The following is a 20,509-nucleotide window of genomic DNA, read 5'->3' on the forward strand; positions in this document are numbered from 1 at the left end:
GGAGTAAAGAAGGGAAAAAAAAATCTATTAATAAAAATATAATAAAAATTCAGATACCCTCCAATAATCTCTATTTCAGCTTGTGTCGGAGAGAGCAAATAAATACAATGACAATTTCACAAATTCAATTGTCAAACAAAATACGCATATATGTATGTGCATATTTAAATTTATGCACATATATATTTTGTTTTTTTTAATATTTTATATTCGCTATATTGCATTTATAATGTTTAATATTCTTATCCACTTCATTAAATACAATTCAATTTTTAATTATAATTTTATACATATTATTAATTAAATATTTCAAAAATATTATATTTTAAAATACAATACTATACTAGCCTTTATAATTTTTATAAATTATTATTGTAAATGAACTTTTACGAACTATTCCATATACTTAACTAATTCCAATCATATAAATTTTGTAATTAACTTATTTGACTTATTACATAATCAAAAATATATTAAGCTCAAATAAAAAAAATTATATTTTTTTTAACTTTTATAAATCACAGATCTTGAAATTTTAAACTTAAATTATATAAGTATAGCAACTGATCAATAAAAATATGAGAATTTAATTAATTAAAACAAATTTATAACTCTTATGTCACTTTATAAATTATTTAGCAAAACTTTTCAATTAACCTAATAAAAAGAAAAATAGAAAAATATCAACATACCATTTAAAAAAATAAATTAAAAAAAAAATTAAGATTAATGGATTTCAGTTCTTTTTGATGTATTATTGTTGTAACACAGAAAATAATTTCATAGAGAAAATTATTTCGAAACAAAATAATTAAGTCCCAATGTAATGTCAGTAATGTCAAAATTTATAAAAATAAAACACTTATATTGTATTTTACTGTACGCATTTGTTTTTTACATTATACTCGTAACGACTACTCCAATACATACATAAATCATGTTATTTTTTCACTCAAATAATAAATTTAAAAATTTTATAGAAATTTTTTTTTAAATAATAAAAAATCAATATGAAAAGAATTGAAATTTTAATTTTCCATATGAAATAATGCTTATACATTTTGTAATAATTGATTTTAAAATTAATTTTTATATTAATTTTGAAATAAGATTTTAAAAAATCACTCAAAAATATTGGAGTAGTAGATTTATACTATTTATATCATATTTTTTAACTCATATTGTCATTGATGCCATAATTTTTGCCATAATAATTTTCACTTAAAGTCCAAAAAATTTAATTTCGTAATAATTATTATTTTTATATCATAATTATTAATTCTGGTTTGAAAACAATATGGTAACATTGAAATATAAATATTATTTTATTGTTTTTTTTTGCATAATATGAGATTATGATGACCTTTTTATAAAAAGCCGGTTCAATATTTAATAAAATATACAATAAGAGACAATAATAAATAAAAAAAGAAAATTATAATCAAAAAATGAAAAATTTATTAAAATTAAAAAAAAAAAAACAAAATATAAATTTTTTCTTTCAAAATCATTTTTATATCAACAATACTTGTTAAATGTTGCCATCTGGACCATTATAAGTTTTATATACATATATACAATTTGTGTTATTGTGAATTTCAAAACAACGGAAGTGAATCAATTCTGCGGTGACCAAAATACTACAATAATGAATTTTTATTGTATTTTAAGAGCATTTCATATAAAATTTATAAAAATAATTTACAATATATAAATACAAATAGAAAAAAAAAAGAATTAATATAATAATATGAAAAATGACAAATTTATGAATAAGTATGTAGATTTTTTTTTTTGTGAACACTAAAATAAACGCATAAGTGCGTGCACATTTTTTATTTCGTTTTGTTTAATGAAAATACTGGAAGGTAAGAAAGAGATTGAATAAAGTTATAAGCACATTATTATTGATTAATATTGAATACTGAATTTGTGTTAAATACTTTACGGTGGAACATTGTGATGGGTTGTATATCTGAAAGAAGGACGATGATTTTCTTTATAGAATTCTGTATTGCAGTTATTATTATATCTCAAACTTGAATTATGCAGCAATAACACTTGATTTTATTAATGTTGTTAATTGGAATTGGAAATTCGAACTCTTTTATATAATCAAAATAATCAGGTAACAGAGCATTATTTCAACCTATATTGCTAAATTTCATGCGTCACGTAAACATCTCTCCTCTATCTAGAGGTTTGGACTTGATAAACTGCTTAGTGGTTATTTAGCTCAAAATGTTCTATTCACCTTATTTGTTGAACATTGTTTCGCACATTTGTTTCATTGAATTATAAAAATGATTTACTAAAATTCAAAGTTAATATCTTTAATAAACAATTAAAATTTTATCAGCTAACTCATTTAATGATCACTCATTATTTGACAAATTAATTAATTAGATTACAAAAAAAAAAAGAACATATTAATACTTATGCGTATACATTTTTTAATAATTTATAAAACCTAATTGAACTTTTTATGGAATATGAACTTTTTATTTTTATTTTTTAACATTTTATATTTTTTATTTTGAATTATTTATTGGTCAAAATTAAATAAGATTTATGTTTATGTGTCTATATACATATAATTTAAAAGGGGCATAAAAACAAATTATAGAGGAGAATTTCCCTCTTCAATTTTATGAGGTTTAATCAATTAAATTCATCTTTCATATTTTATAGAGAGCAAGCACTTTTATATATATATTTAATAGATCTCATAAATTTTCTCATTTTATATTTTTCCATTGAAATATTTATTCACTATATTTGATTTCATTTTACAAAAACAAAAAAAAAAATGCGTCAGAAACAATTTTCATGCAAACTTGTTATACTTTTATACAATATTACACATTTTATAAGAAAAAATTAAAATAAAAACAAATGATTCATTTCAACACATCATCATTATGAAAATTTCATACCGGGACCGCATCATAAAAATTGTTAAAGATAATTTGAAAAAAAAAAAAAAAATCCATTTTAGAATGTTCATTATAAATGCAATTAAATTTAATAAACACAAACATAATGTGTATATATACTTGTGCAAAATAATAACAAAAAAATATGTAGGGCTGTTTTGTTAATCTTGTTAATTATAACATTTCTTAATGCTTATGTAATAGTTTTATGGATTATTTAAATTGAAAGTTATTGAATAATTTTGATTTCAGTAGGAATGTTACTTATATAAGTACTGTAACGCAAGATCGTCTTATTTAATAAATCAAAACATAAATATGAATTATGTATGTTTTAGTCTTCCTAATTAATCCAATGACATCAATCAAATAAACTGTTTTTGTTGGAGAACATAATTTTTTATTCCTTTCTCCACTTTGACAGCATTTTTAGGATTAAGATTCAGTTTAAGAAGTCATATTGACTTAACTAGGCGGTGACTAGCATGCCTGATTCAACATTGCCGGTATTCAACATTGATTGTTGTAAATGGATACGCTGTAATTATTTTCACATTAATATTTTATTTTATAATATTGTATAAGTACTAAGCTATAAAGTAGAAGTAGCGAGCTAATAATCTTATTGCAATATTAATATTTTCATTTTCAAAGAATAATACATTTTTGCTCACATACTAATTACGTTCAAAAGAAAATCTGAAGAGAATGCATTTCTTCTTATACACCACAAATGAAATTTAACACACCAAAAGTCTATTTATTGATTTCCTTGCCTCTAATTTCAAATTAGAAGATTTTAGAATAAAAATTTTTAAAATATATACTTAGTTAATTTTAGAAGAAGACCAAATTAATGTAAGGAAAGAAAAAATAATGAAAAAAATATTGACTTTTTAAGAACATCATTTTTGTAATAAGATGATCGTACGCATTTGAATAATTAATTTTGATTTTTATTTCACATACACACGTCATTTAAATTCGTCAACTCATAAAAAATAATTTTACTTATATTTCTGTTTTTTATACTATTTTTAGATACATAAATTTTTTTTGTTACTTTTTAATTTCTTATTTCCCATATATGAATAAATCGGATTGTATTTAATTTATACACTCAGAAAAAAGATTTATTTAAAATATTTTTTTAATAAAAACGTCTCATAGCACACAAGCATGCGAGTTCGCACCAATGCGTACCAAATTTTTATATCAATAAAACAGAACTACAATTGGCTCTGTTGGAACAGTTCGAAAAAATAATTAGTTAACAGTGGCCCAACCACAACAAAATTCATACACAAGAACTATATAATGCCGATTTGAATTTTAATAACAGACAAATTTATAAATGAAAATATTTAAATTTTTATTTCAAAATTATTCAATTGAAATTAATCGAATTAATTGCAATTAACCTAATAAATTCAAGATAGGTGAATACTTTAAAATGTTTTTTTATGGTCTAATTCAAGTATTTTAATTTGTAATTTTCCAAATGCATTTATTATAAAAAAAATTCCATTCAAATGAAATATTTATGCATTTTTAAAATTTGATTGGAATAAAATAATAAAATTTCATAATATTTTTTATTGGTGATTGAAAGTTTGTTCCATATGCAACAAATTTATCAAATATTTTCCGCCTTAGTTTCCTTTTTCCAAATTTTAGGCTATTTTAATTTCCATTTATAAATATGTGTGCAATATTATAAAAAACAAAAATAATTACATATATAACCGTACGCACTTATAATGTAAACCATTTAGGCGAGATGAATGTGTGTGCGTTTGTTTGTTTGAAAAAACAAGAAGAAGAAAAAATCAAATGGAAATCTTAAGATTCTATTTTGAAAATTGAGCACACGCAACACATTATTCCTAAATTAGCTTTTAAATTTTCTTGTTTTGAATGTTTTTTCCCCCCTTGTTTCATTGCTGTTTGTTTTTCTATTAAAAAAGTACATAAATTGTTTGACCACAATAATTTTTTTTTTTTGAAATGCAATTTTTCCATTTTTTTTTTTTTGTAATAAGATCGTATGATACATGAGTTTTTGTTGTTTTTTTTTTGTTTCTTTTCAAAATGTTTAAGTACTTCATAGTAAAAAAATGATTTTTCCTGTATTGCATAGATCATAGGAGTAGCACTTCAAATTTTCTTTTTGTTTTCTTGAAAAAATTTTAGATAATAAAACGCATTGATAAATTTCTCTGTTCTGATTACAATGATGGCCGGCCACAATTATTTCACAAAACTCAAGATTTTTTTTTTTGAAATTGCTAACAAGGTTTCTATTTTTTTTCGACATATTTTTCATTTTTATTAAAGATTTCAAATTCTTTTATGCAATGTGTTAAAAAACAAACCTGAAATTTATAATAAAAGTTTTCGTTGCTTTTTATTTTATTTTAATTGAATTTAATTATTAAAAATCAACGAAAACAAAAAATTTTGGTAGGAACACAATTAAAGAAATTAAAAAATAAAAATTTGATTTGTTTTTGATCTGATTATAAAATAATTACAGTACATACATGCATACATATGTTTATGAAAATTTTAATTTGTCAGAAACTGATTAGATTAATTTTTTAAAACGAATAAATAATTGAAAAAAGTTTTTCAAAGTGAATTCATTTTATAAAACAAAAAAAACCTTATTAATTGCATAAATTAAAAGTTATACTTCAACATACTTTAGTATTTTTTGTGATAAATGTGGGTCACTCGCATTTGTATATGCCTATCTAAAATTGTGTATAATGTGAAATATTAATTAAATTTTCATATTAAAATTTTACGACTATTTAAATCTTTATACAAACGATAGGGGAGTCACAGATCGCTTTTCATAACCTGCACTTTAGTGAATAGTGCACTGTGGTATAGCAACCTAATGAAGGAGTCCCCAATGGTGTGAAAATAAATATATTGTTGCACAGTGTCCGTCCGACAACTCAAAACCGAATAAAGCAAACACTACCAAACTTTAAGAAATCGTTTCTTCTCTGACAAAGAAGGCTGCTATTGTAATTGAACTAAAAATTTGAATTCATTGATCTGTCTATCAAAGAAATTCCAACTTGTGCGTTTCATATTTCAACTTTTACGTTTTGTGTACTGCATCTTTAAACATTTAAATTAATAAAAAATTAATATTAAAAAAATTAATTAATATTTTATTATTTACATTTAGTCTTTTGAAACCGGAAACCAATTATTTTTGTTTGACATAATCTAAACATTTTTCACCTCTATAATGCACAAGTACTTATTCTTCCTTTTCTTTGTATAATTTTTCTTAAATAAAACATCGATACAATCAACGTCACCATAAATTTGCCTTTATAAACACTAAAAATATAATTACTTTAAAAAAAAAGGAATTTCATCTCAATCTTTCTAGTGATTTTTAGATTTACCCTGTTCTTATCACTTCCTTTCGTAAAACGTAATAAATTCCTTTTTTTTCTTATTTTATTTCTAAAATAAATAGAAAAAAAAATTGAATAAAAAGAAGCAGAAATCCTTGACATAAACAAGAGAACTCTTCAAAATATTCAAAGAAAAAAGATTTTTCTTAAATCAAAATAAAATTTTTATCTATTTGTTTATGTAAGTATATGTATGCCTATAGAACTTTCCTTCCAATTTAAGGAAGGAAATAGAAAAGAAAAATCATCGCAATTATATTAAAATTAAATGAAATGGTGAAGAAATCAAATGATTTAGTGGATTGGTTAGAGCATAATTGAAAAATAAAATTTACGTAAATTTTTTATTTAAAAAATCTTGCAAAGACTATAGGAAAAATATTTATGAAGCAAATACTTAATTTTTTCTTTTTTAATTGATGGTCATTATTTAAGGTGAAATTTATTCAAATGCACGTAAACTATTTTCTTATATGGAACGCATCAATTCATTTCACTAAATACTGCACATAATTAATGTTAGTTAATTTGATGAAGTCATTCATGTAAAATCAATATTGAATTATGACTTGTCAAAAGGTATATAAATTATCTTTCTCCTAAGTTGACTTTAACAATTTGATGGAAATACCGGATTTTAAAAATTTAAAATTTATGTGATTTTTTTTTTTTTTTTTAAATTTTGGTGATGTGTTATTCATTATTATTCCATTTCTTTTTAATTTTCACAGTATGTTCTGGTACCATAGTTGTTTATAATAAATAAAATTGAGAGATCAACGCTGCTAAAATAATGTTGTTAATAAGTAACTGTGACTTCAAAAATGCAGTACAAAAAGTTTTAAAACAGTTTTAATACAGTTTTACTACCGCCGCAAAGCTTTTAATACCACTGCGTTGTATTAAAAATACGAAAGCTTTTACTACCTTTTTGAACATGAATTTGACGATCTATAAACTTTTTGACGTTTAGTAATTTTCAAAAACAGTTTTCTAAAAACAATAATATTATAAAATTAATCTTTTCAGAGTAAAATTAAAAATAAATGAATAATGAATTTTTTAAATTTATTGGATTGCAATAGCTTTAATCAAAACAGCAATTTAATAGAAATTAAAAAAAATTTTAAACATATTTATGACATGTATATAAAATGCAGCCTAAATTTTTTCGCTACTCTCTCTGCTTTTATTTTACGTATCCACTACATTTATTTTACATTTTTGAATATGATACAACGTCAAGAGCTTTTATAATACATTTTTGAATATGATACATTGTAGCAAATACGTTTTTACTGCATTTTTGAAGTCACAATAACTACCAAAATACAACTACCCTATTTCGTTAAGAACCGCTCGTATTATATATGTTTTTTTTTTTATTTTGACAGCAGGCGGGACTTTAGCTTTATTATCTGTAATATTAATTACAAGTTTACGACTCCGACTCATGAACTCCCAGAATTTTACTCTGGCTCTTTTATTTTGACTCCGCGACTCCGACTCCGACTCCGACTCTAGAACACTGACTCCGACTCTATGTCTCTGACTCCGACTCTTTGACTCTGACTTCGACTCTATGACTCTGACTCCGACTCTGTGGCTCTGACTCTTTTATTCTGGTTCTTTCGTTTCGATTTTGCTACTCTGACTCCTTGACTCCAACTCTTCTGCATTGACTTTTACCAATTTCGGGACTTAAGTTTCGACTTTTAACATTTTAATTTTCCCACTGTTCACTTCAAGTCTGTAATTCTTTATGAAAATCGTTACAGCAACAGAGAAGGGACAGAAAAATAACCCTACCGGCATTTTTCGTAATATTTCACTGTACGCACATATAATATATGTATATTAACTTACATGGCATAATTATATGTACTTGTACACAATGTACACAAATACACAATATAAAACAAATATTATTTTATATTAGAAGTGTTATTTAGATAAGCTATTGTTTAAAAATTCAAAGCGGCATCACTGTATGCCCTCAATTATCTATTGAAAGTTAAATTATGTATTAAAATAACCGGTTAATTTTTATTCAATGTGGGATTTTCTCTTAAAATTAAATATGAAAAGGAAAAGAGAAAAAAAAAAGAGAAAAAAAAAATTGGTAGTTATAATTGCCGTCATAATTCAATGATTGATGGGCTTTTGTTGTATACTTAAAAAATGTTAAAAACAATTTGTGTATAAATTGTATAGCGCCATTCTAACAACTTTGTTGGTCGTACTTTGTTGTACATAAAAATATAATTTAAGTACATATACAAATTCGTATACAATAATGTCGTTTTGCCTTTCTGCTTTTATTTTTGACCGGCTTTGTGTGTATATACTCTGCGCTTATATAGATATTTAATTAAAGCATTTTTATTGAAGTGAAGTGTGGAAAAAGAAAGGAAAATAAGAGGAAATCAATTTTTCTAAATGTTGTTTTTTGAACACCTTCACAACTATTCTAAAAATAGTAAAAAGAAATTTTAGTAAAAAAGAAGAAAAATCCAGGAAATTACAAAAAAAAAATTTCAACTAAAGTTTATGTTTAAAACATATACGTAAGTCGGATAAGCAATTTATTTTTAATATTGAAAATTAAAAGTATTTCTTTAAATCAAAATAATTTAGATATCATCAACACCTGCCGTAAATCTTCTATACAAATCGAAACCATTTCTTATTCTTGATTTTAAAAGTATATTCCAATATTTTTCCGTTGAATCAATTTTATTCCAATTATTTAATTAAAGTAATCATGATGTAACTATTTTTGTTTTTGCCATAGAATCATTTTTTTTCTTCTAATTTTTCTACTCATAAAAAAAAGTTGAAAGAGTGTACAATGAAAAATGTGGTTGACCTTATAAAGAGTAACTTTTGAAGATTTCAGTGATATTAGCTAGATTTTTGTTTTTCACTTCTTTACTTAAAGTTGATAGAACGATCGATTTTAAATTTTAACTTGTAAAAATGATGCTTGTTGTCTCCTCTCCTCTTCTCAACGCAAAAACTTAAAGTCGGCTTTTAAAATAGAATGAAAATTAGCAGGAGGTTTTTTGCATGATTGAACTTTTTATCATGACAAAAAATATATATGTATATACTTATAAAAACACAGAAATAGAAAAAATGAAGTGCCGATCTCTGTAATTTGGTTGTCTTCGCCTTTTTATAGAATTTTTTTTTTTCGCTTATCGTTTTTTCCTATTTTCTTGTTGAATTATCATTAAAAGGAAACCCCACGATTTAACCGTGGAAAAACAAAAAAAAACAATTCTGATCAATTTTTTTTATAATTTTATTTTTTTAGCTTGTAATTTGAGAGTTCACAAATTTAATAGATTATCTATCTTTATTTTTTACAATATATAAAAATAATGTATGAGTGTATTGTTTGAATTCGGCATTTCACATACATAAAATTATATATAGTTAGTTTATGAGTATTATAAGATTAAAATTCTATGAAATCGTAAAGATTAGATTAGAAGTGCTTTTTTTTTTTTTAGCAAAAATTTGTATTTTTGTTAAGTGTATAAAATTTGTGGTCTATAATTTGTAATCTAGGTAACTTAAAAAAAATATATATATTTTTTTTTATAGTACACAAAAGATAAAATTTGAGAACATTAAATCATTGTTACTGTCAGTCACGAAAAAGAAGGAGGAGTAAAAATTATAAGGCAAGGGAACGTGTTTTATGGCAAATGAGAATTTGCTTTTTAAATTTTTTTGTTAAAAACTGATTTGAGAATTTGTAATCAATATTCAAGTTTTAAAAATAGGTTAAAATAAAATTTAAAATTTGATTTATAAAATTTCTTTAATTTTAGTTACATTTATACTAATTAAAGACCTTTAAACTGAAATATTGTTTAATTTTGTGGGCATTTCATATTTTTGAAATGACAATTTTCGGGCAAAATCCATTTTATCAAAATCCATATTAATCAAATACCCTAATTTTTCAGTTTTAATAGAAATTATGATTCAGTCTATAAATGATAAACTTACAAAGAACAATTTACAATTTAAACTTTCGAAAATTTCATTGAAAAGAGTAACGAAATTTTACTAAAAATGAGAGCATTATACTCTTAATAATTCAAAACATAAAAAAATTCAAAGTGTCCGTGATTTAAAACTGTCTCGAAACTGGTAGTTTTACCCAAAACAAAAAAAAATTACAAACTTTTAAAAAAAATTTTCTCTATAAAAGATCTTATAAATGAGATAAGAGACGTTAAAAAAAAAATATTTTTTGCAAAAATAATAAAAGCAAAAAAAATAACAAAATTCGCATTGAAAATTTTTTATTTGACTACTTTTTTCTCTCTTAGTATAGAAAAAGAGGTTAAAAATTTACAGTTCATTAAGATCTAATTTAGTTCAATTTTCAAATTTTTGTTTTTCGAGAATTTAGTTAGAGATTTTAATTAATTGCTATTTCCAGAGGAATAAGAAAGCATTATTGAACGACAAGAATCACAAAAACAAAAGAAACTTTAGTATAATTATAGCCGAAAGGCATTAATAAATTCTAAACGGATATTGTAAGTCACGCTATCACAAATTAAGATAAAAAAAATTGCGATTTTAATTTAATAAGAAAAGTAGGAAAAAAAAACCATTTTTTCTAATTCAATTTCTATTTAATTTTAAATTATAAAATAACACAAATTATGTTATTTTAAAAATAATCAAACTAAAATTATTAAAATTCTATGTTGTTCAAATTCTACTCTTCTTACTTTTCAGTTTTATAAAGTAAACAGAGGTATTAATTCAACTTCATGCTTCTTTAAAGATTCTCAACATAACTTAATAAGGAAAGTAATTTAAAAAGAAATTTTAATTTTAATTATATAAAAAAAATACAGGAATTTTTGCTTTAAAAGAATTCTTCCGCGTTTTAAAAATTACTTTGTTTTTTTTTCAAGGAAGTTAACAAAATAATAGAAGATATGAATTTTATTAAAAAAATCTCATTCAGGATTTAAAATAATTATGATTTCATGATGCCGGCAATAAGTAATAGAGCAAAATTACTTGTAGTTTAATCTAAATAAAGTAATTTAATAGAAGCTCAATTATATATGATCTTATAATCTTAATTAAATACAATTAACCAATAGTTTTCAATATTATATTTTAACAGATTAATTCTGTGGTTACAAGCAGAAATTGGCCTAAGTCGAGTTTGATATATGTTAATAAAAATTTGAATTCTTCAAATAATTTTTTTATTTAATACTTATAAATTATTATAAATTTTTAAAAATTTTTTAATTAAATTTTATATTTATTTGAAAATTTTATTTTTTTATTTTTAGGCACGACAACGTGCATCTGTTAAATGGTTATTATCAAAAGCATATAATAATCATGTACCGGATAATATACAGGAACCATTTTATCGTGATCATGAACATCAAGAACATTTAAAACCACAAATTGTTGTTGGATTAGGGAATGCAACATTATATTGTCAAACATTATCAAATTTATATTCAGATCCAAATTATCAAAGTTTAAATCATTGGTCAATATTACAAACATTGGCTAGAAAAGGTGTACCAGTTTCAGAAAGTCAAGAACAGCCATTAACTGAAACAGTTTTAATACAAACGAATCCATTAAGAATAGTAAGTAGCTAGTTTATAGTATATTTGTTTTTAAAAAGTGATCTGGTATCGATTACGTTGGAATACGTATAAGTTTTTTTTTTATGACTTAATTAGTTTGAATTTGAATCATTTATTATATAACATGTCAAATTGGAATTATTAATTATTAAAATGTTCCTTTGTTTCTTAATAACTTAAAAAAAAATTCTTTAATTTTATAAATTAATTTTCGTTCTTTTTTTTGTTTCGATATTCTCTATTTTGATTTTTTGTAGCTCTATTGAATGGACGCTTTTATTTTAATCACAATTTCGTTTTAAATTTTAAATTTTCTCATTGTAGTAGTATTAAAATTAAAATGTCTCAGCGGAAATGTTTATGATTTCTTATATGGTTTTTAAGTTTGTTTTAAAATGATGTTCTTTTTATAGAAATGGTTACGTAAAAAATTAATTACATATCATTCAAAAAAAAGAAAAAAAAGCAACAGAAAATAAACAGATTTCTTGATTAAATCATCATCATTCGTCTCGTATATCAAAGGAATGTTTGAATTTTTTTCTCTTCTATTCAAAAATCAAAATCTTAAAAGTTGTTTTTTGTTTATTTAAATCATTCATTGAAATTGAGAGTGAATTTAGAGAACATGTTTCTTTCTTTTTTTGTTTTCAAATTCTACACAATTAAAATTTTAATATGTTTTATGTAGTTTAAAATAATTGAAGAATTTATTTAAAGTTATTACAAGTTATTTAATTTTGCAATAGAAGTTAAATTTCTTAAAAATTTTTGGTATTCAAATTATATGTAATGTAAAAAAGCAACTATACTCGTGTGAAGAGCTGAGAGATGCTTTAATTTTGATTGATTATAAAAATTATGAACATGTACACGTGTGTGTATATATTGTAGGGTTTAATTATCAAAATGACCTTTTAATAAAAATGCTCTTTAATCTTTTTTATTTTAGTTCACACAGCTTTTATTTTACTCCGGTTATTAGCACACAGCTTATATCTTACATTTTCTTACATATGTACTACTTTACTTTTTCTAACCTTTTCTGTCATCTACTTTGACAATCACTAATATGATAACGCGCCACGCGTTATCAATATGAACAACTACTTAGAGTCTTACAATATTTTGTTTCCAACTTTCTCTTAATAATATTGACATATTCGTAATTTTACAGACTAATTTAAAGTACATCTGGATATACCTCAAAACGTATTGAAGCAACCACAAGCATTCTGTTTAATAAATATAGCAACTTACCATACAGTTTAATTAGTTTAATAAATTATAGCAACTGTTTAATCATTATAGCAAGTTACCATTGCAAATTTTTGGTTTGTTGAATAAAAAATGTTGTCAAAAATTTCTATTTTGACAATTGACAATCATTGATGGGTACTATGTGACAAAGAATATGAACTTAAAAATTTTTTTTACAATGTCAGCACTCAATTATTTCTGCAATCATGTGTAAACAGGCCCAACAATATTCAATAAAAATGAATTCGATCCTCGAAATATTTTTTATTCTCTACATTGAATGTTATTTACAAAAAAACAATCATATTGTAATTATAATTTATGACATTTTAAATTTCGGGAGACAAAATTGGAAAGTTTTCATCAAATTTGACAACTTTTTATTTTGTTTATATCACACATTAAGTTGATTTATGTCATTAAATTGTCAAATATGAAATAAATTGTATACTTATATAAAATTTTCGAAAGTTTAATTTTTTGAATTTTTTAAATTTTTTTCACATTATGACCATTTGTATCAGGTCGTCATCACATTAAAAATTCAATTTTATTTATTTTTTTATAATTTTTTTTTTGCAAACAAAATAATAAAAATGATTTATCTACATTTCAACCATATGCACATTTTATTTGTACATATTCCAATTAAGTTTATAAAAAGCCAAACCCTTTCTAAATATTTTTTATTTTCGTTTTTTTTTTTTGTTGTAAAAAAAGAATCATTGTTTTCAAATTGAATCCATTTGAGGTTCACAATTATGCTTATAACATTCAAAAAGTTATAATAAAGTATGTAATTATATTTGAATAGAAAATTTAAGCCAAAATGGGAAGAAAAATATAAGATTATTATGTACACATATGTATGTGTGTATGTATGCATAAGCATTGTTTTGGCAAATGTTTTACTTATTTATGCAAAAATGTAAATTCCAAAATGGACTGAGTCCAAAAAAAAAAAAAAGAAAAATATTGTAAAAAAGAGAGCAAAAATAAAATCTAAAACCTAGATAAGAGAACTCTCCATTTCATATGCACTTTTTGCTCAGGTTTGGAGAATTGTTTATTTTTGGAATATAATAGCCAATTGCATGTTATACATTTTAAATTGTTCATTATTCATATTTTGAATCTAAAATACATCACTTAACAAATACCTTGTGTATTTTTGTGTAAAAATACTTTGTATTTGAAAGAAATTTAAAAATATTTTTTCTTTTTTTTTTTTTTAAATATTAAATTGGAAAAAACATTAAAAATATAAAAATTTTGATTTCCTAGAGCTATCTTATATTTTCAGTATACAAAAACTGTATTGCATTTACCATTCACATATTTTTTTCTCTGTTCAATTCATTTAAATTGCAATAAATTCCATTATTAGTTTATATATTTATGAAAATAATAGATGTACTTTAAAATAAAGTTCAACGTACTACTTTTTAATTCAATGAACTTTTAAAAACGCATTTGGCATGTGCAACCTAAGGTTTGCGTATATAATTATTTAATGCGACCCGAAATAATTTTTAAAAATGTTATTAGCTGAGTTTTTACAATAAAATTTCGATAGTGAAATAATTATTTTTGAGTTTGTTTACACATGATTCACCTAAAACTGAGTGCTATAATCGCAAAAATATTCTTTGAGTTGACACTATGTTTCAATTGCACTTGCAACTTTATTTTGTATGCATGCGCACATATTTCAGGGACTTTTCCATATATTTTTTTTGACACTCTCTAAATACATTGATTACAACAACCAAATTGATATTCTAAAGAACTTGAGTCTGTGCAACCATCATACTTTTTAATTCAGTTCATAGTGCTGTGGAAATGTTTCGCATGCCTGACATACACTTTACAATATAAGTAAATATCATTAATATTTTATCTATTTCTATTTAATAAAATTATATTAAATTTTTTTTTGTATGTATACATACATTTAATGCAAATTTAAGGTGTTATTGTTTATAAACTAATCAGTAAATCACACCTATGTATGTACATATGTATATCGAAATCGAAAATCAGTTAAAACAAAACATGTTTTCGATATATTCACACAAACAAGCAATACACATGTTCTCTTTTTATTTCCAACAGTTCAAATCAATTGCTATGAGTGTGTATTATGAAATTTTTAATCTTATTTGTAGTTTAAGACTCAGCGAAAAAATATTAAGCGGCTTATATCAAAGAAAATCCAACATAAAATTTAGTTTTTAAGTTTTTTTGTTTTGTTTGCTTATAGGGTACATACATAAGTTATAAGAGAACTTATGTATGTGTTTTTATTCTCATGTTATTTTTAAATGATTACCACTTGATTAACTCGGTTTAAATTTAATTAAAGTAATTTTTTTTACTAAGCTTTTGAATATTTGAAAAAAAAAAATATGAACCGGAATTTGATCATGTCCAAGAAAAAAAATCTATTACATACAATCAAACTGAATTGATTACAAATAAAAAAATTAGAAAAGGAGAGAGAGAGAATAAAAAAGAGGTGCAGATTTCAATTTTATAGGTGTGAACCAAAAAAAAAAAAAAATTTCATTTAATATTTTAATAAAAATTAAATTTCATTGCATCTTAGAAATAAACACTATAATTTTATTTAAATACCCAATAATTTAAATAACACCATTTTGACTTAAAAATTTCAATTCTGAAGAAAAAATGTTAATTTTTTGCTTTAGATAGAAGAAGCAGAAAAAGAGCGAAAATGTTAAAAAATTTGTTGTTGTTTTATTACTCCTGATATTGTCGTTTTTTTTAGTTTTTCTTTTTTTTTTTTTTTTACGAAGGATATTCGAAAAATTCTGTAATTCTGTAAAAGTTTTGAATAATTTTTGCGGATATTTTCTCTAGTATAAATATGTAGTGGTCATTATTATAACTAAAAAAATAATAATTAAGTTTATTGTAAAATCGTATTTTCGTAGCATTACTATAAATATCGCTACCTTAATTCTTAATGTTATTGTTATTATTGATTTAATTAAGTACTATGAAGTGCGATTAGGTATAAATGTTAATTAAAGTATAATATTATAGAAATTCATTTTAATTTAATATTAAACATAAATTTTAAAACTAAATGTTGCAATATATATATAAGTATATAAAATGTCATTTAGTAAGTGAATTTTGATAAATATTTTTTCTAATGGGCCAATAATTGTATAAACTCTTTCAATTCATGTTTTGACAAACTCTTCTTTAATGAAACTTTAAAATAACCTTTAGTATTGATATTGTATTATGTAGTGCGAAAAATGAATTAAAGAGCGGATAATATTCTACTTTGAATAAATATCAATAAAAAATAGCCAAAATCGCGTAGGACAAGTAACGTTAAAAGTAGAAGAATTGGAAAAAAGAGGAAGAAAACAATAATAAAATTTAAAGAAACCAAAAACTTTCACAATAACCTACGTATTTATATTATTTAGTTTGAACACTGTTTTAGTTTTTTTTCTTTTGAATCAATGACTACTCTTTATTATAATAACTAATAATTTTTTTTTCTTCCTTGCCTAATTTTAAAGTTTAAATAACATTAATAAGAGATTTTAAGATTTTGTTTTCAAATAAATATTCGAATTGCTTTTATTTATCGAGTTTTTATTGTGAGGCGTTTTTCTTGTGAACTTTTTATATGCTTCGGTTTTTATTTTAAATAAATAATTGTGAACTAGATTTTTATACTGTACCTTGTCTTACCTTACATTTTATTACAATAATATTGTAGGTTTTCAAGTTTTGAAGAAAAAAACAAAAAAAAAATTAAATTCTTAATTCATTTTGAAAGAAATAAAGAAACAAAGAGAAAAAATAAAAAAAATAAAAGAGAACGACACAAAAGACGAACATAAAAAAAAGCTTCGAAAATTATGTTTTGTGCTTTCGGTTCTCTTTCTTTGTTTTTTTTTTTTTGATATTTAAACGTGGGTGGTGGACTGGTGATGTTTTTTTTATACAATACACGTACACTTCAATTATTTTTATTATATTTACACACAATTTTATTTTTGAACGTGTTGGTTATGCCGGGATCGTTATGAAATGCTTTTTAAAGATTTGTAAACATTTTGACATAAATATGTAATTACATATGTATGTATGTATATAATGTATGTCGTTTTTTTCCCTATTAAATTAATTTATAATATTATGCTAGATTGAATAGATATTAATGTAAATTTATACATGCGTCCAATAAGATTTTGGAAACAATAGGTTTTGAGGGGAAAAAAAATAAATACTCATATAAAAATTTAACTGGAGCTTTTTGTTTTCCTTCTTTTCAATTGTATAGGGAATTTCTTTGTCCTATAATAGTAAGATGTGAGTGGAAAAATGAAAATTAAGAAAGTTAATTATAAATTCTAGGAATATAAAATGAGATTTTCATATTTGTTTTGTTATTCTCAATTCTCAGATGAAATAAAGTGCAATATGTAGATTGTGTTTTTTTTTTGTTTTAATTTAAAAATTAAAAAATATTATGAAATTTTTATTAAATAAATGTGTTCCCTTTAGAAACACTTTTTGTCTTGCCGTAATGGCATGCAACAAATTTTGAATTCTCCAAAGATAGGTAATAATTTTTAATTTTTTAAATGAGCTTTTTTTTTTTGTTTTATTAAGAAATCGTGACATGAATTTCAAATTACGAATTTTTGGTTTTTTTAAATTTTTTTAAGCTATATTGTGAAAAAAAAAAAATATTATTAATAGTTTTTGATTCAAATATCTATTAATTTTTTAAGAAGAACAGCTGCTCCTCATTTTTTTAATATAATTTTGGGTAGGTATACTCGTACATCTATTCTATCGGTTCTGTTTTTTTTTTTTTTTAATTAATGTTTGATTGTAATTTTTTATAGATTGAATATGTATTAATAAATTTATTTCTCCAAAATATATGTATGTATTTATGTATTTAAATATATATTCTAAATTATGTATATAAAAATGGAAGATCTGAACAAAAAACAAATTCTTTACTAAATTCGATCAGCACTTTTCGTTCTTTATTTTATTAAGGGTCTGATCGTCTATCTCTCCATTTTACTCGGAAAGTGAGAAAAAAGTGAGTAACTATCATATATTTGTATAATGTAATTTTCGAGTAAGAAATTTGTTATTTGGTATTGTTTATCTCGTTTTTTTCTAAAATGAAAAATTAAAATATCCGTTAGAAAATATTGAGAATTCTGTTTTGAAAGTGTATAAAAAGGTAGTAAAAAAGCAACATACACGATCAGGCTCTAAATATCGTGTTTTCCCTACAAAATTTCGTGTTTAAAATTCAAAATTACTGATATTAGCTGACAAATTCTCGCATGGGAATTGAATCAAAGTATGTACCTAATTCTTAAAGTATAATTATTTTAATTTTAAAATATTTTTATTAATATTACATCATAATAAAGAAATCATATAAATAAAATTATTATTACGAGTATAAATTATAAGCTGCCTGTTCCAATTAAACTATAACTACTTCATTCTTATTTACTTTACCCTATATTCTCTTTTCAAATAGTAAAGATTCAAGTGAAAATTCTAAAAATTGTTCTAATATTATTAATATTATTACATTCAATTACATAATTATAAAATTTGCTTTTCAATTTGCATATCTATATATAAAATTATTTTAATTTTTTCTTTTCTTGTACTTTACCATTCTTATGGCATAAAAATATATTTTTCAATCTAAAATTTTTGTATTCACAACTAATAATGTGTTGTTTACTTTCGATTTTTAATAATAATTATTTAATTAAAATATTTTATATACATACATATATATATATTGATATAAAATAAAATATAATATTATGCCTAGATAAAAATAAAGAAGGTAAAATAATCGATTAAAATTTAAAAGAAAAGATAAAAGAGAAAAAATAAAAATTTTAAATTCCAAAAAAGGGAACTTGACTGCCCCAGAATAGTAAAAAAATATCGAAAATAACAACAAAAATATTTTAATATAGTAATATACGAAACGGAAAAATAATTCAATTGGATCCAGTTAGTTATTAAAATGTATTTTTATACTCAAAATAAAAAAAAAAGTGTTGACACTATAACGAAATTTTAAAAAAAAATTTTTGATACTTTTTTTTTTTCGTTTTTGAAAGTGAAAGTGTCAACATATATGGCATTTGTTTTTCAATTTTCTTAGTTTTTTGTCTATTTCTTCTTAAATTATAATTCGAAATTATAAATAATGGAAGGCAATAAATTAGTAAGTTATTTTTTAATGTTGTCAATTACAAAAATTTTTAATTATCATGTCATTAGCGCCATCTTTAATATTAATTTACAATAAATAGCTTATTTACTTCAAATATAATAAATTAAGTGATTTCAAATAAAATACTAAAATACATAAGCAAAAGTCAAAATTATTAAAAAATTGGAAGATTATAAAATTACTTGATATAACCATTATCAAATTCACCACTGATATGTGGTGATATACAAAATGATAATTCATTTATTAATTAGAATTCTGTATAGTTTCTGTAATAAATATGGAAGGAAATAATTATTTTTTTTTTCAATTAAAATAAATTTACTGGTTTTCTTCATAAAATTCAAGATGACATTTAAATTATCTTGTCATTTGAATTCTTTTATACATATAAGTGTCACTACATTCTTTAGTGAATGCAATTATTATGCAAATTTTGATACATTTGTAAATTTAATAGTTGGCAACAGTGCTTTTAGCATAAAATAAAAAAAAAAAATTTTTTTAATCAACTAGTTACATACATTTATATTATATATATCACATATTATTATGTATAACTAATTAGATATATGTATATGAAAATATGTTATTATATCAATATGCAATATAATAATATATAAATAGATAAATAAATAAATAATATAAAAAAATATGCATTTGTCTTTATGATTGTACATAAAGTTATAAAAAGAAAAATTGTTGACCCGAATAGCTTACCTCATTTCCACTTAATTTTTTTATATAACTGCATTGCACTCAGCCGACATTGTTTTAATTTTTTTTACAATCCATATGCAATTGTTGCATACTCACATATATTTATATTTGTACGTTCCTACAATGAAGTTTCAATAGATTTCAGATATCATAAGAAAATATTCACATTATGTATTTGTGTACATACATATGTATGTATAAATAAATAGG

At 22.5% G+C, this 20,509-nt stretch overlaps 1 protein-coding gene across 30 annotated transcripts in view; it reads left to right on the forward strand.

The window, feature by feature from the left end:
• Positions 1-20,509, forward strand: part of LOC129615621 (patronin) — a 105,159-nt gene that overhangs the window by 47,882 nt on the left and 36,768 nt on the right. For all 30 annotated transcript variants that reach the window (XM_055530908.1, XM_055530903.1, XM_055530906.1 and 27 more), the window contains exon 2: positions 11,722-12,033. In XM_055530908.1, the coding sequence (XP_055386883.1) occupies positions 11,722-12,033 (312 nt within the window). The remainder of the gene's footprint in view (positions 1-11,721; positions 12,034-20,509) is intronic.

The sequence above is a fragment of the Condylostylus longicornis genome, unplaced genomic scaffold (genome assembly GCF_029603195.1).
Source record: "Condylostylus longicornis isolate FDR11 unplaced genomic scaffold, ASM2960319v2 ptg000137l, whole genome shotgun sequence".
Classification (NCBI taxonomy): Eukaryota; Metazoa; Arthropoda; class Insecta; order Diptera; family Dolichopodidae; genus Condylostylus; species Condylostylus longicornis.